The sequence below is a fragment of the Pseudoliparis swirei genome, chromosome 10 (genome assembly GCF_029220125.1).
Source record: "Pseudoliparis swirei isolate HS2019 ecotype Mariana Trench chromosome 10, NWPU_hadal_v1, whole genome shotgun sequence".
Lineage (NCBI taxonomy): Eukaryota > Metazoa > Chordata > Actinopteri > Perciformes > Liparidae > Pseudoliparis > Pseudoliparis swirei.
The window spans coordinates 3,702,951-3,719,473 of NC_079397.1; the positions used below are offsets into that span (position 1 = coordinate 3,702,951).

The following is a 16,523-nucleotide window of genomic DNA, read 5'->3' on the forward strand; positions in this document are numbered from 1 at the left end:
ATTATCCGGGGACCAGTTGATTAGATTTTGGGATCGATCGGCTCAAAGGTCAAGGTCAAAGGTCATGAACAGGTCAAATCTTCTTGAATCACATGGAATTTGGTGGGATGATTGGTTATTATCCGGGGACCATTTGATTAGATTTTGGGATCAATCGGGTCAAAGGTCAAGGTCATGGAAAGGTCACAATCTTTTTTTTACCATAGCACGATACATTTTTGTCCAATTGGCATGCAACTAATGCCAACATGTTCATAATTCAATGCCCAATCTTGTGATATGCGAAGGTATGCGCTCTACCGAGTGCCCATTCTAGTTTATTAATGGAATAATTTGTTGAGCACAACACACTAAAAACTAGAATGGGCACTCGGTAGAGCGCATACCTTCGCATATCACAAGATTGGGCATTGAATTATGAACATTTTGGCATTAGTTGCATGCCAATTGGACAAAAATGTATCGTGCTATGGTAAAAAGAGTTTGACCTTTCCATGACCTTGACCTTTGACCCGATTGATCCCAAAATCTAATCAAATGGTCCCCGGATAATAACCAATCATCCCACCAAATTGCAGGCGATTCAAGAACATTCTGACCTGTTCATGACCTTTGACCTTGACCTTTGACCCGATCGATCCCAAAATCTAGTCAACTGGTCCCCGGATAATAAACAATCATCCCACCAAATTTCATGCGATCGTTCAATACTTTTTGAGTTCTGCGAAAGATTTTGACCTGTTCATGACCTTTGACCTTTGACCCGATCGATCCCAAAATCTAATCAACTGGTCCCCGGATAATAAACAATGATCCCACCGAATTTCATGCGATTCGGTTCAATACTTTTGAGTTCTCAAGATTTTGACCTGTTCATGACCTTTGACCTTTGACCTTTGACCCAATCGATCCCAAAATCTAATCAACTGGTCCCGGATAATAAACAATCATCCCACCAAATTTCATGCGATTCGGTTCAATACTTTTTGAGATTTGCGAATAACACGCATACAAATAAATAAATAAATAAATAAATACACGGCGATCAAAACATAACCTTCCGGCATTTTCAATGCGAAGGTAATAAATAAATAAATAAATACACGGCGATCAAAACATAACCTTCCGGCATTTTCAATGCGAAGGTAATAAATAAAAGAACGAATCGAACGGCGTTTGATCCGATGGCGTCGGTGAACCTCGGGGATGTGGATCGGATCGAACAAACAAACAGCCCAGAAGCCGACGGCTCTGGGTAAAGCTCCTGGAGGATGTTGTTGTGTGTTCAGGTAAAGCTCTGACAAGCGCGGGACCTCCGTGAGCGACGGCCCCGGGGTCCGAGGGGGAGGTCGCCTCGTCTCCCCCCCGACGGACAGGAAGCGTTTCCCCTCTCGGCACCAGAGACCGCGCTCAGGAACCGTCGCGCTAATCGCTCATTACTTATCTCCTCTCCAAACCGCCGAAACAAAAAAACTCTCTCGCTCCGCCTGCTTTTAGAAAATCCAGAGGATTGTTGGCGGCGTGCGGCGTGATGGAGAGAGGCTCGTCGGGCGAGAGAAGCAGCCGGACAAAAGGATAATATATACAGAGGCTCCGGAAGGAAGAGGCCGACTGGGCTCCGGACAACTTTAAATGGACACACGGAGTCAAGTGTGTGACACACACACACACACACACACACACACTTGGCGGGACAATGGAGGGACTTGACTCGACACTTCAAAGCGTATCGCTGCCGTCGACTCGGCTGTCACTCTGGAGTCAGGGAGAGTTTTTTCGGGGAGGTTAAAGGTGGTGGTGGAGGGATGGAGGGGTGGAGGGGGGGGGGGAGAGGACAAGGTCTTCTCTTGTGTGCCCGCGGCCATCTTTTTTGCCTGGCCACAGCGGCTGTAAGAGTCCCGAGAGCCCGGGACGGGACAGTGGCCCGCTTCATGGTCAAGGACGGTCGCCCCCCCCTGGAGATCTGGGGGTCAGCCCGGGGTCAACGGCGTGGATCGTAGGGGGTCCGGAGCAAAAAACATGCGGGGGGTCAAAGAGGGCCGAGGGAGCCGAGGAGCCTCCCATCGGTGACACACACTGTGTGTACCTTGCAGGGTCGAAGGTCGGGTGATTGTTGGATCCACTGCGAATACTTTATGAAGATCTCAGATGATCCCAATTTAGGTCATTTTGGGGTTTTATTTTTTACGTTTTAGCCAAATCTCTTGGTAATAAGAAGAGTTTTTGTCACAGCCAACAGTGAATACCCCTCTGGAGCTTTTCTGGAATAATCAAAAATCCAGATGTTTAAAAGTTTGTAAAAATGAGTTCCGGGTCTCCGCTGCTCTTCTGTGAGAAACGACGTTGTCATCGCCCAAAATATATGAAAAGTGGAAAATTGCAATGAACCGGAACGTTAAGCTTTAATGACCGCATTGAGCTCGACATCGCCTCCATCTGCAGTGAAGTGAATGAACCGGTGACTCGCCCTGTGTCTGCCGTGAAGAGAACAGCGTGAACCCACACACACACACACAGAGAACAGTAGTTGTCTCGGATAGCAAAAGGAGGAAAGATCCCTCAACAATTTCCCACATTGTTTGCTTTCTTTCGTAAAGTCCCGGGAGGAGTCAGATGTCAGCCGCCCCCCCGTTCCTCATCCCCAGTGGGAACGCTAAATTAGCGTCCGCGGGAAAGCCGCGGAGGCATTCTCTTGAGGCGCGCCGCCTCAGCGGGCCGCCGGCGGCGAGCGGCGTGGATTTATGACCGTCCGCCTCACGTCTCTCTCTCGGAGCTCAGAGAATGGCGGGAGGCACGGGGGGGGGGGCGCCGCTGCGTCCATTGTCGGGGCCTCGCGGCCTTTGAAGAGGGAATCAAACGGTACCAGCTTTTCATCAAAAGCCCTCCTTTCTTTCGCTGATTCAGAAGAAAAAGAAAAAGCTTTCGCCGTTGTTTATTACGGGGGGGGTGGGGGGGTGGAAGGAGGAGGAGGAGGTAAACAGGCTGACAGCGATGCTTTCACAACGTGTTGACGGGGGCAGCATCATAACGCCTCGCAGGCTTTGAGTCCTCTGAGTGGGGGGGGGGGGGGGGCTCGTTTCCTCACCTCCGGCGGGGGAGATGGGCGGCAGCACGGACCAGCGGCGAGACTCCAGCCCAGTCCCCGACGCGGACGGGGTCGGCGGCGGTCCCGACCCGGAGGAGCGGGAGGGAGTGGTCCTCTGTGGACTCGGGCAGGAAGACCAGGTGGCGGAGGGGAAAGCCGTGGTAACGAGGGCCCGATCGGAGGCCGTGGCCGGGTGGAGGCGACGGTCTGGAGGAGCATCTGGCGGGAGACTCGTTGTGATTCCGGAGCTTTCCCTCCCGCTCAGAGGTTTCTCTGATCGCCGGAGGTCACCTGACCTTCGGGGAGGCGGAGCGGGGTCACAGGGCGGAGCGGGTGGTTGGCGAGGGCTGGATCCGGCCAACGGGGACAAACGAACGCCGCCTTCTGGGTCCGAGTCTCCAGAATCGGCTGCAAAAACACAAATGAAGGGAATGAAGACGCCGCTTGATTGAAAACAGGTTGTAAAAGCTCACGCTGACGTCGTTCTACTCCATCGGTCTCACCACCCGGCAGGACGCTGCTGCGGCCGCTGGCGAGGTCAGTGCTGCGGCTGAACAGGCTCGACGGCGGACGGCTAAAATCCGAGAAAGAGCCGCGTGAGATGGTGGAGGGCGGCGAGGGCGGCGGCGAGGAGGGTTCTAGTCCGACCGGCTCCGGGGTGGACTCCCTCTCCATCCTCCGAACCTCGACTGTCCCCTCCGGAGCCGGCTGACCGGAGGAGGGAGGCGGCGCCGTGGTCGCCTCGCGGCGCCGTCTCTCGTGGTCGTTTCGGCGTGGAGGCGCCGGGCGAGCGGCGGGCGGCGGCGGAGCGGCAGAGAGCGGAGGACAGGGAACAACGACAGCAGGGCGCCGTCCCGCCAGCTGCACGGCGTTTCCTCTTCCGTCTGGATTGAGACGGACGAAACCTTCAAGAGAGACAACAACAACAACAACAACAACAACAACGACACATTAACCCTCCTATCACTTTCAAATTTACTAACATCTTTGACCCTTTTTGACCTCAGCAATTAAAACCTCCAGAAAATGATTAGAATTAATATTGTTTCCCAAGTTTAAGTGTGAGGTACTTTTTGTTTGTTTGTTGACGACCTAAACAGCCCTTTAAATAAATAAAAAAGTTGATATTTCTTATATGTTTTACAGCCTGGGGTCAAATTGACCCCAAAGAACACCGATGCGTACGAGTTGTGTTCAGGACAGTGAAAACATATCAAAATGTGAATTTTATGTTTTCCCAGTTCTCTCCAATAAATTAAGAAAATTCATGAAATATGAAGCAAAAAAAATTACGTCAATCATATTTCTAGAGACGTCAAACATTGAATGGGGTCAGATTGACCCCAAAGGTCACAGGAAGGTTAAATATTGGATTGGCGAGATGCTTTTTGTCGGGATGTTTGTATAATTGCATACGGTGGTGCACATTTAGATTAAAAAATCACAAGATATCGTTTTACTTCCCGGATAAATAATGAATCCCAACCCGTGTGGCCAAAGTGTTCAATACATAACTTACATCTGATCATACGAGTGAAGCCGTTAACACTGAGTCGCCTTGTTATACGAATAAAACAGAAGAATCTTACGTATAATGGACGTCGGATTGAAGATGAAATACATTTTTAAAACTAGGATACAGTACCTGTGTTCTCTGTGTCTGCATTAATAACATTCACTCAGCGAGCGATTATTTCTATTATCGATGAAACTCTCGATTGTTTTCCAGCTAATTGATGAACTATTCATTGTATGAACATACAGACATTAGTGAACTCTAGTCCAGCCATTTCTAAAGCACTTGTCGCTCTGTTTTACTCACACATTATCTCTCCTTCTCCAAATCCTCTTTTCTTCTTCTGAACATTTCCTTTCATCGCTCTGAGATTCTCTTCCACAAACATCGACTCCATCCAGCGACGCCCACTTCCCTTTCACCTCCTCCATTCTTCCCCCTTTGCCTCAGCACACCCCTTCCTTTCTCTCTTCTCCCATTTTTTGTGTTGACTGAGAGTGTGTGCGTGTGTGCGTGTGTGTGTGTGTGGGGTGGGGGGGGTGTCTGACAATCTGCTCTTGTTTCCTGGGGGTCTGCCGCCAAGAGGAGTCAGCACAGGGGGATAAAGGGAACACATTGGAGGGCACATTTCAGCACTGCCTCCTCTTACAATGCCCTGCCATCCCCATCTGTTACACACACACGCACACACACACACACACACACCAGTGCATGTGTGTGTGTGTGAATGACATGTGTCGGAGTGCAAAGCCGCAGCGCAGGGCCCAGCACGTTTCTTCAGGGAGCGGCGTCAAGGGCGATTGTGAGGGAGCCGACCACCATATGGCAGAATAATTAGTATTAGACCCCCCGCCCCCCCCCTCTGCTACACACACACACACACACCGCCAGCATGGTGAAAGCAGTGCCCTGCTGTGGAGCTCGAGGTGTGTGCTGGGAAAAGAAATGCCTTCACATCAGAGCGCCGGGCTCTGAAAGGAAGCGGCGGGCCTCCTCTCGGCTGCCGGGCCTCTCCCCGCGCTCCGAGGACCGCCAGCAGGGCGGCGCTGTGGGCACTTCCTCCGATTTGCACTTAACCAAACAACCACAGAGGGAGATTAAGAGCTAACGACGACTTTCGGTGGCCACCACTGCTCCGGGAGGGGGGCGGGCGAAAAGGCGAGGGAACAAAATGTGTTAATGAGCAGAGCTGCGGAGTCAAAAGAGCCATTGCCCTCCTCCTCCTCCTCCTCCTCCTCCTCCTCTGGGTGTGAAAGCACCAGGTGTTTTTGCCGATTGAGCCTCACCATCCAACGTCTGCGTCCTCGGGGCGGCGAGCGCGTGCGTTTTCGCCGCCTCCTCCCGAGACGGCGGCGGCGGTCTGGACTCGGAGCTCGGGAATCGAGGCGGTCCGAGGTCCGAGGGTCGAGCTTTCATGTGGGACAAGAACCGGGGGCACGGCGCGGGCCGCTGAGCCGGACGATGGTGGCGGGCCTGGAAGAGGAGAAGAAGAAGAAAAGGGAAAGAACTCATAAAAGTCGTAGAGAACAGTTTTCAGGATGATCCTGTGACCCCAACAGCATCGGAGGAGGCGTCATTGTTCATTAGGCTCTGATTGGATGAACCACCTGTCAATCAAACTCTGGACAAAGCGAGTCGGTAGACATCCAGAAAAGCCTCCAGTGTTGATCTGTGCTCTTCTTTCAGGAGAGGAATACTTCACAGTTCTACTTCTGTAAACACTTTGTTGTCTTACGGTCAGATTTTTGTGTGTTTTTGACGTGCTTTTGCATGTAATGTGTGATCCTGTGTTTCTGGTATGAACTTTAATCCAGCTGCTGTGTGAGGTTAATTAAAATGTCACTAATACCATATATACTATATAATGTAATAGTTTATAAACTAATTAAACGAGCACAAATACATACTCGAGTCACTACATTATCTAAAAACAGAAAAAAATATAAAATGTATAGCAGGTATATAATAAAGAAAATGTAAACAAAACAAAAAAATATATATAATTGTCAAAAAAATAAAATAAATTATAATGAAAATGTAATAGATATTTACAGTTTTTCACAGTTGTTAACACCCAAAAAGTGAAAATTTGGCACAATTTGCACAACCTTCTCTTCATGTACCAATCGTTCGACCCTATTTGGCACTACTTCACACTGCCTTATCTGCATTAGACTCTGATTTTCTTTGTTTACATTCTGATGTCAATTACACATCACCTTGTTGTCAAAACACTACACACAATGTTCAGTTGTTGCACACACTTCTCAAGTAAAATCTCAAAGCATCAACCTACAACACACAAATAGTCAAATCTCTAAACATTCAGGTCTGTTGAGCAATTTGCAATTAGGACTGCAGCATTAAAAGCTAGGATCCTGGCTGACCGTGCTATATTTAGAAATGTCCAGACTGTCAGCCTATCCACATTAGACCGCATCCTTCATAGGAATACTATGAGGATGAAACAAGTGCACAGGGTCCCATTTGAACGGAACACAGACCGTATCAAGGAGTTACGGCGAGAGTTTGTGCTTGTAAGTACCATACATTCAGCACTGACACATGCATGTACCTGTAATTCAATATTGTGCCTTCTCTACAGTGTCTCACTGTAGCCCACTGTGTTGACCTCTCTGTGTCCATACTGTAACTTGCATTCTCATGCTCTCTGTGTCAGCGGATCCAGGAACACGACACAGCAAATGTACTTTACCAGTACATCGTTATCGATGAGGTGGGTTTCAACCTGGTAAAGAGGAGGCGAAGGGGCAGAAATGTCATTGGCCAGCGGGCCATTGTTGAGGTCCCCGGCCAGCGTGGTGGGAACATCACGATGTGTGCTGCGATGAATCAACATGGGATCTTGCACCGTCATGCCCACCTAGGGGCCTATAACACCGCCCGTCTCCTCGTCTTCCTAGATGGCCTGCATGACCTGCTGGTACCACCTGGCCAAATAGATGACCAACAGTGGGTCGATCATGTTGTCATCTGGGACAATGTGAGTTTCCACCGGGCTGCTCAAGTGCGCGAGTGGTTCCAGGACCACCCACATTTTTCCGTTCTGTACCTTCCACCTTATTCACCCTTCCTGAATCCTATTGAGGAATTCTTTTCACCTTGGAGGTGGAAGGTATACGAACGGAACCCACAGAACCAGGTCCCAATGCTCCAGGCCATCGAGGAGGCTTGCGGTGATGTGACTGTCGAGGCCTGTCAGGGCTTCATGCGTCACTCGAGGCGATTCTTCCAACGCTGCTTGGACAGGGATAATATTGCCTGCGATGTAGATGAGGCCCTCTGGCCAGACAGGAACCGGAGGCGTGATGCCTAATTACTGGAATTTCTGCGAAGGGGGGGGGGTTGAGCAGGCCGGTTTACAGTACTGTACTGTTGTCTCTGTGTACCAGAATAAACCTTTTTTTGCTGCATATTTGTGTGCTGTTTTAAGTTTGACTATGAAAAAAGTAGGCCTACACTGAGACATTTTACAAAAGGAGAAATGGTCATTCTCCAGAGTCATTGTCATTCGTATGGTGTGTTCCATTTCGATGATTGTGTTTTCAATTTTGCCCTTCTGTGTGCTGTAAATGCTTGGTAGTGTGCAGCAAATGCTTAGTTGTGTGTACTCAATGAATGTATGTGTGTGTCTTTTGAAAAAATGGCTGTGTGTACCAAATGAAAAAACGAGTTCCATTTTGTGAACAGTTAAGAGATTTGATGGCAAAGAGTCATCTTGCAAAGGGAGTGTCAGGTTTAGCATTTTGTGTGTGAGGTTTTCAGTTTTCTGTGTGCAGTTTTGAGAAAGCCGTTATTGTTTTGAAAAACATGTGTTAACAATTGTGAAAAACTGTAAAAAAATAACATACAAAACTAACAAACATTTTTAAAGGCAAAGAATAAATAAGTCCTTAAAAAAATAAATGTTTTAAATAAATAAATACATCATTAATTCGGGGAAAAGATCAGAAAAGAAAATTACAAAAATAATATTAATAATATTTTATTAATATATATATAATATTTCCTCTTAATATACCTATCACATAAAAACAGGAAGGAAAGTGAAGAAATAATTAATTTGAACTAAATACTTTAAAAAGCTCTTTAATATTTTCCAACATGGAATGATCTTAATAAACGATAATTGCATTAATTTTGTTTTTTAGTGTGCAAATAACTAAACTGGTGTTTTCACAATGCACTCAATGCACTGTTGTACACTTTGAACCTTTTAACACTTTTTAATAATTGACAACGTATCCCTAAGAAATGGTGTTCCATATGTCAGTTGATATACAAAATAAAAGACACTCAGTGAGACATCTGTGCCCCACGCTACGACAAAATAAAAGTCACTCAGTGAGACATCTGTGTCCCACGCTACTACAAAATAAAAGCCGAGATGAGCCATTGGTGGTAGCACCACTGCCCCCATGTGTCGACCAACCAGATGACACGCAGCTCTCTCCTCACACCCACAGCCTTCCTCCTCCTTCAAATAAAAAAGGGAGGGAGCAAATGATCTGAAGGATGATAAAACTCCTCAGAGTACACGGTCGGGTCCCGAGAGATAAAAATGCAGGCGGGACGGTCAATATTGGGAAATGAGGAGGACGGATGACCGCCGGCTGCACGCCAAGCAGCTCGGCTTGCAGCCCGGTGCCGGTGACTCATGCTCTCTCTCTCTGGCCTTTAGAGAGCAAACAGTCGTCATAAATCACCCCCGGGCACGCCGGGCGTTGTTTGACTTGGATTTGAGCTTCATCTAAAACAAAGTTCAGCTCCTCACTCTTTGAAACGCACAATACAAACAGAAGAATGCACAGATCCGTCCTGTAGCTCAGCGATGGACCGGGAGAGCTTCAGACAAGAGGGAGAGAGAGAGAGGGGGGTGGGGGGTCACTGTCTGTGCTCACACAGGGAGGATCAGCTTTTTAAAATCCCCCCCCCCCCCCCGCACCAACTCCACTGATTCCCCCTCTCAGATGTGGAGGCTTTAAAGATTTGCATTCTTGAGATGTGAAAGAGGGAGAAGTGAGGTAGAAGCGGCCGAACAAGAGGCGCTGACGGGGGAGCCGTCCTTCCTCCCGCTCCTCTCGCTCCTCATCCTCCCTCCTCCTTTACCTGTCACTCAGGCCTGAGGAGGCCTTTGTGTCCGGGTGTCATCAAACTCCTGAAGCCTTCTGCAGAGCAGGTCCGGGCACGAGCGCCTCGGCCCCGGACCTGTCGGCCATTACCACCGGCCAGAAAGCTCTTTTAATGCGACCCCCCCCACCCCACACACACACACACACACACACACACCACCACCACAACCACCACCACCCCGTAGTTGTAAGTTTTCTTTTTGTAAACTCATTTAAAAGAAGACAACATATTATTTTAGGGAATGTGAAATGGGAATATGTGAACAAATGCTATTTTTTTTTTTTATTCCTTAATGCTAATATTTGTGATGAATCAGCCAAATAATCTGAGAGTATCAGACATGAAGTACACTCATGTTTCCTTTTCTTGTGGAGTCCTCAGTCTCTACCTAAAATATGATCTGGCAATGTTTAAATAATAGACGTAAAGTGACATAGGAAATCATTATTTTCAGAAATATCTATTTTAAATAGTATATATGTTCATATCTCGCTTTCCGTCCACCCTTTAAGAGAAGGTCTCTCTTTCACACACTCCTCTCTATCGCTTTGCTTTTCCCTTCCATCAGAAAGTTGTGGTTGCGTTCACTAAAACTGTATTTATGATCTTTTCGTCTTAATCTTCTGTAATTGATCGTTGGAAAGCTGATACACACGGCGGCTTAGGAGGCAGCAGCCTCCTCTAGGGAACAAGGAGGGAAGGGAAGGAGGAAGAGGTTCAACTTGTCGTGTTTATCGTCTTCATCGTTCCGGCTCGTGGCTTTAAATGAAGTTATTCTATGACCTTTGACCTCTTTGTGCATATAAACTTCTTCACTGTATGGGAGATAATACAATAACTTATTTGTTGTCTCATGCCATGACAAACATCCTCAATTTGATTATTTGACGTCATTTTGCAGACAGACATATCATGAAATATACTGATATTCATATTTTCTTATTTCAGCAGAATTCAGGTTTAAAAATTCGACATATTTAGTATGACGGCTTCTGTTGGACCGTTTGGTGATGTTGTTTTGGTCCAATCCGAGTCTTATTTTCTCAAGCTCTTAAAACAGAACATTGCTCAACAGAATAATTTTAAACTTGTAAACAAGTTTGCAAACTTATTCAGGAGAGAAAAAGGTTTCCGGGTTAAACTTAAAGTCTTCAGGCGGACTCATCGTGGGTTTATCCTCCAAATAAAGTCATAAATCTACTGTAACTGTTGGTTTGTCTGATTGTGTCTGTTGCTTTGTGGCCAACGCTTAAAACAACACCACTGAATTCATCGCATTGTGATATTTATATTTGAATACCGTCGTAGTTTAAAGTCAATATATAGCTGCGCAATTTAAGATAAGATAAGATTTGACTTTATTCATCTCTCGGGGGAAGTTTCTCCAAGCAGCAGCTCAAATGTTTACAAATATACACAAGACAATAAAATCTAATAGTTGTTACGTTTAAGAATTTAAATAAAAAAGGACATGTAAAAATGTAATTTAATTTAAAGCGTATACAGTACATCTAAAGAATAAAGTGAAAGCATCAGCATCTTCATAATTACAGTAAACAAATTCTTCTATATTGAGACTTCAGCTTCAAACTAAAATAATAATATTTAAATAAAATAAAAATAAAATAATATATAAAAATATATAATAAAAAATATAGAAATTAAAGTACAAATATTGCTTTGCAGCGCTAGATAAAGGCCCGACAGGAGGTCTAGCTTCTGTCCACAGCCAGAACACGCGTGTGTGCTCCTTCGGGGCCCCGCAGGCACCCAGGAAGCAGGCTGACCTCCTGGCGTCGGGCGGCCCACACGCCGTCCTCACGCAGCCAGAACCGGATAATGTCATCACGGGCCTGGTCGAGGTCGCCGGCTCGCTGATGGAGCCGCCGCTCCGTGACTGTAGGAAGTCTATTAGTTAGTCGGAGGCCCAGATGGCCTCCAGAGGACAGGCTTCATCCCCCCCCCACCCACCATCTCTAAACACTCCAGCATGCACACACACACACACACTTAATTACACTGCCTCCCGGTGAACCCGGTGACAGGCGGACGCCGGCGAGCGGAGACAGAAGTGTGTCTGTGTCCCAGTGTCTGCGGGGACAGAGACTTCTTCACAAGGAAGCCAGGCTGAGGCCTAACAAGGTTAAACCCCTGGAAGAGAGTGACTTTTTAAATCATGGAGATTTGTGTTTCTGCGGGGTGTAATTAGCTTTGCTGCGGCGGGGGAGGGAGGGGGGGGGCGACGACAGTGGGGCGCATTGTGGAGTCCGGAGGATTCAGGGGAGTAAATCTGATTATCAGCTCGTGTCAGAAGCCAGACTCAGATACAGCTCAGCATTCAGAGCAACTTTCTACTTTCGACGGTTAGACAATGACCCCCCCCCCCTCCCAGATCCAGAGGAACAGGCGGCGACTCTATCCCCCGAAGCCCCGACTGAACCGACCCGACACGTGACGGAGCTCCGATACGTCCAGCAGAGTCCGTTTCCTGCGTGTTTTCACGCGCCGGTCGAGCCGTTCGACTCGAGTGATGTTACTGGAGTCGGCGTCGGTTGGGTCTGAAGAGGCTTTTTTTGTTCTTTTGAGATGAAAAGAAGGGAGCTCACCAGACGACGCTCGAGGCGACGCTAGCTGCTGTCGGAATAACACTCTGGGACTGTCAGGCATCGCGTTGCATCGTGGGTAATGTAGGCACCTGGGTTCTGATAAGGAAAAGATGATGTCACCGGTGCTGTGGATTTGGATCCTGTTTGGACATTTTCGTTCTACATGTTTTCAGACTTCACAGTCGAAGGAAACATTACAGAGGCCAGAACACTTTGGTTGAACCCCCGAGCAGAAAACACACACACACACACACACACACACACACGCACACACACACACGCACACGCACGCACACGCACACACACACGCACACACACACACGCACGCACATGCGCACACACGCACGCACACGCACACGCACACACACACGCGCACATGCGCACACACGCACACACACACATGCACACGCACGCACACACACACGCACACATGCGCACACACACACACGCACACACACACGCACGCGCACGCACACACACGCATATGCGCACGCGCACGCACACACACACACACGCGCACACACGCGCACGCGCACGCACGCGCACACCTGCATGCGTTTGCGCACACACACACGCACATGCGCACACACACGCACACACACACGCACACGCACACACACACGCACGCACACACACACGCACACACACACACGCACACACATGCACACACACACACGCACACACACACGCACGCACGCACACACACGCACACACATTGCGCACTCGTTTACTTGTACACACACCTGTGTGCATTCTGACCTGACCACCTGAGGCCGTGAGGACCGGCGAGCGTCTTTGTCCGCCGACTGGGCTGTGTTTAACGGAGGAGGCGAGACGGAAGCCCCCCACAACTCTGCTCCTCCCCCCCCACTGTTGCGAGCTGTGCGGCACAGCCACTCCCAGACTCCTTTCAGCCGAGGGGAGAGGTGGAGACTTTTGAGTGTTGGACGAGAGAAAGAAGAAGAGGAGGAGTGTGTGTGTGTGTGTCTGGTGTGTGTGTGTGTGTCTGGTGTGTGTCTGTGTGTGTGTGTGTGTGTGTGTGTGTGTATGTGTGTTTCTTTTCACTTGTGAGAGGAAGGGCGATAATATTGGGATTTGGTTGAATCATTTTGGGTCTAAATCCTCCGTGGATGTAAGTTCTGGTTCTGGTTCTGCTGGTCAGACTTTCAACAGGTCAGATAACCGTCTCACGTTTATAAATTATGAATTGTAGAGAATATCTGAAGAACTGAATCTGCAGGTACAACAAAGGAAAAGGAGGGGGAGGAGCCTCGGGCTTTGAGGCCCCAAAAACTTTTTCTGAAAGACTTCATCTGGGAAGCAGACGTCTGTAAATCAGTCGATATTTTAGTTGACACTTCCCAATATGAACACTTACATCGTATTTCAAATAGATCCTAAAAGCAGAAATATAAACTGTGATGCATTTCTTCTGTTCATGAGGCTGGGAGGCGGGGTCAAAGAGCACTGTGGTACCAATGGGGTACTTGAGATTTGTAAAAAATTAAATAAGATATTTAAAATGAGCATAAATGAAAAGAATCCTTAAAAAAAGTTATTTCAGAAATATTCAACAAAACATGAGTGTAAGTTCATCAACTGAATTATATATATTCTATATAAAATCAGACATTGATGGCATAGCGCTGTGCATTACATCTTCTTTTCTTATGCTGGTGTGAAGAAGCTTGAAACTCTGAAGTTAAACGTTTATTTTTACTGCACGTGTCACTGAGCAACTTTCAACTTTCCTCCAACACGCCGTCTAGTACTAATACTCACAATTATGAATGCATTAATAGTACTAGTACCTCTACGGTTCTCTTGGTACATGGTTACTAACCTACAACAGCTCTTTAGGATGCTGTAATTAGTTCATCACAATATTTCTAACTGCTTAGTTTACGTGTGTGTCCTAGAATGAGCCTGGAGCATGAGAGGAATGTGAAAAGGCCTTTTTTCTGTGAAAGTTGCAGTTGCAGTTGCACTCACAGCGCGGAGGCCGAGTCCTCGCTCCCACAAGACGGCCTGGTGGACAAAAGACACGTAGACGGGGCTCTGCGGGGAGAGAGAGAGAAGATATCGATATACAAGTATGACAAAGAGCACGGATACACAAACACATCGACAGAAGAGATTCTTCAGTGGGATTGAGCTGTGCGATGAACTGCTTTCAGTGGCTCAATCTCCGGCTCCGCGGCTCCGCGGGCCCCCGGGGACGAGATCAAAGGCCGAAGCCTGGCAGAACCAATGTAAAGCCACACAGCGAGAGGGCTCTCCAGAGACCCCCCCCCCCCTTTGCGCTGCTGGAGAAACTCTTCCAGTGGTTCAGCGCCTCCACGATGGAGTCCGCTCATCCCGAACATCTGCTCCGCTTCTCCCTCCGGCACGCCGCCGCCTCGGGACGGCGGCGTGGTGCTTTTGACCCGATGGCCGAGGGGCCGCCGCGTGAACTCATCAATCACCGGGAGACACGTCGACAAGCCGATGCCAAGCGGTCAGCGGAGCAGCTCATCCATCTCTCTCTCTCTCTCCCTCTCTCTCTCCCTCTCTCTCTCTTCCTCTCTCTCTCTCTCCCTCTCCCTCTCCCTCTCTCTCCCTCTCTCTCTCTCTCTCTCTCTCTCTCTCTCTCTCTCTCTCTCTCTCTCCCTCCCCTCTCTCTCTCTCTCTCTCCCTCCCTCCCTCTCTCTCTCTCTCTCTCTCTCTCTCCTCCCTCCCTCTCTCTCTCTCTCTCTCTCTCTCTCTCTCTCTCTCTCTCCTCTCTCCCTCCCTCCCCTCTCTCTCCCTCCTCCCTCTCTCTCTCTCCTCTCTCCATCTCTCCTCTCTCCCTCCCTCCCTCCCTCCCTCTCTCTCTTTCTCCATATCTCCCTCTCTCCCTCCCTCTCTCCCTCTCTCTCTCCCTCTCTCTCTCCCTCTCTCTCTCTCTCTCTCTCTCTCTCTCTCTCTCTCTCCTCTCTCTCTCTCTCTCTCTCTCTCTCTCTCTCTCTCTCTCTCTCTCTCTCTCTCTCTCCCTCCCTCTCTCTCTCTCTCTCTCTCAGAAGCACAGAGTCATCTCCAGAGCCGTCCACTCCAGGGAGCGGGAGAGCAGAGCCTCCCCGGGACTCGGCCTCCATTCATGGGCTCTAACCCCGGGACCAGAGTGGGTGCAGGGGGGCAAGAGGGGCTCGCATGGTGAGAGGACAATGGCGCTTGATGTGTGTATGTGTCTATATACACACACACACACACACACGTGTGCGTTTCTTTGGAGTGCGCTGGTGAGCAGCTCTCTGCCAGCTTGTGCCAGACCCTCAACATCCCCATTCAGCGCCCCGGTGAGAGGCGAGGGCGGCGTCGGGTCTGGCCACCTCGCCGCCTTTTGTGCGACGGCGTCCTCGCTCAGACGGCGTTCCCGTTGTTGTCGAGTCCGACAAAGAACGTCACGTCGCGCACATCGTGCCAGGAGGTATATCTCACAAGCTCTCCGGCCTTTATGGAAGCTTTAATTGCAAGCGGCATAATGAATATACACCAATTTACCCCCCCCCCCCCCCCCCCCCGGTGAAGTTGAAGTTACCGTTCATGTGCCGAATGTGAAATCAGGTCCACGTTGGAGACGGTAGACGATGAAGTGGCCGGTGGCGACAACGAGGAGAGGTTATTTCGGCCGAGACCGGAAAAAAAGGGCGACGGATAAAAGCCATAATTTAAATTAATAAGCTGGAGAAAACAAAGAAAAAGAAAACGCATGAATAGATTTTTGTTTTTTATTTAACGCCTTGTATTATGTTTTCACTATTAAAACCTTTTGGGGGGATTTCTAGTATGTCAACATAACGTGTGGCGAAGTACGACGCAATCAAAAGATCTAAAACTACAAAAACAAACTTCAATCTCAATAACTTTAAAGACAATAAAGAATCAAAGTAGCAAAAATATACATACATACACATAAATATATATATATACAGTATATATACACACTTACAAGTAAAAGATAATTAAGGGGGTGCCGGATTGCTTTTTGTTGTTGTTGTCTTTTTTTTTTTTTTTTTGGGGGGTATGTGTGTGTATGTGTATATATATGAGTGTGTATGTATGCGTGTGTATATGTATATATATGTATGTGTGTGTGTGTGTGTGTGTGTATGGGTGTGTGTATGTATGTGTGTGTGTATGGGTG

At 48.2% G+C, this 16,523-nt stretch overlaps 1 protein-coding gene across 3 annotated transcripts in view; it reads right to left on the reverse strand.

The window, feature by feature from the left end:
• Positions 1–16,523, reverse strand: part of LOC130200744 (serine/arginine repetitive matrix protein 1) — a 67,243-nt gene that overhangs the window by 46,255 nt on the left and 4,465 nt on the right. For all 3 annotated transcript variants that reach the window (XM_056425252.1, XM_056425251.1, XM_056425253.1), the window contains exons 2-5: positions 14,354–14,419; positions 5,888–6,074; positions 3,589–3,990; positions 3,086–3,493 (exon numbers count right to left, since the gene is read on the reverse strand). In XM_056425252.1, the coding sequence (XP_056281227.1) occupies positions 3,086–3,493; positions 3,589–3,990; positions 5,888–6,074; positions 14,354–14,419 (1,063 nt within the window). The remainder of the gene's footprint in view (positions 1–3,085; positions 3,494–3,588; positions 3,991–5,887; positions 6,075–14,353; positions 14,420–16,523) is intronic.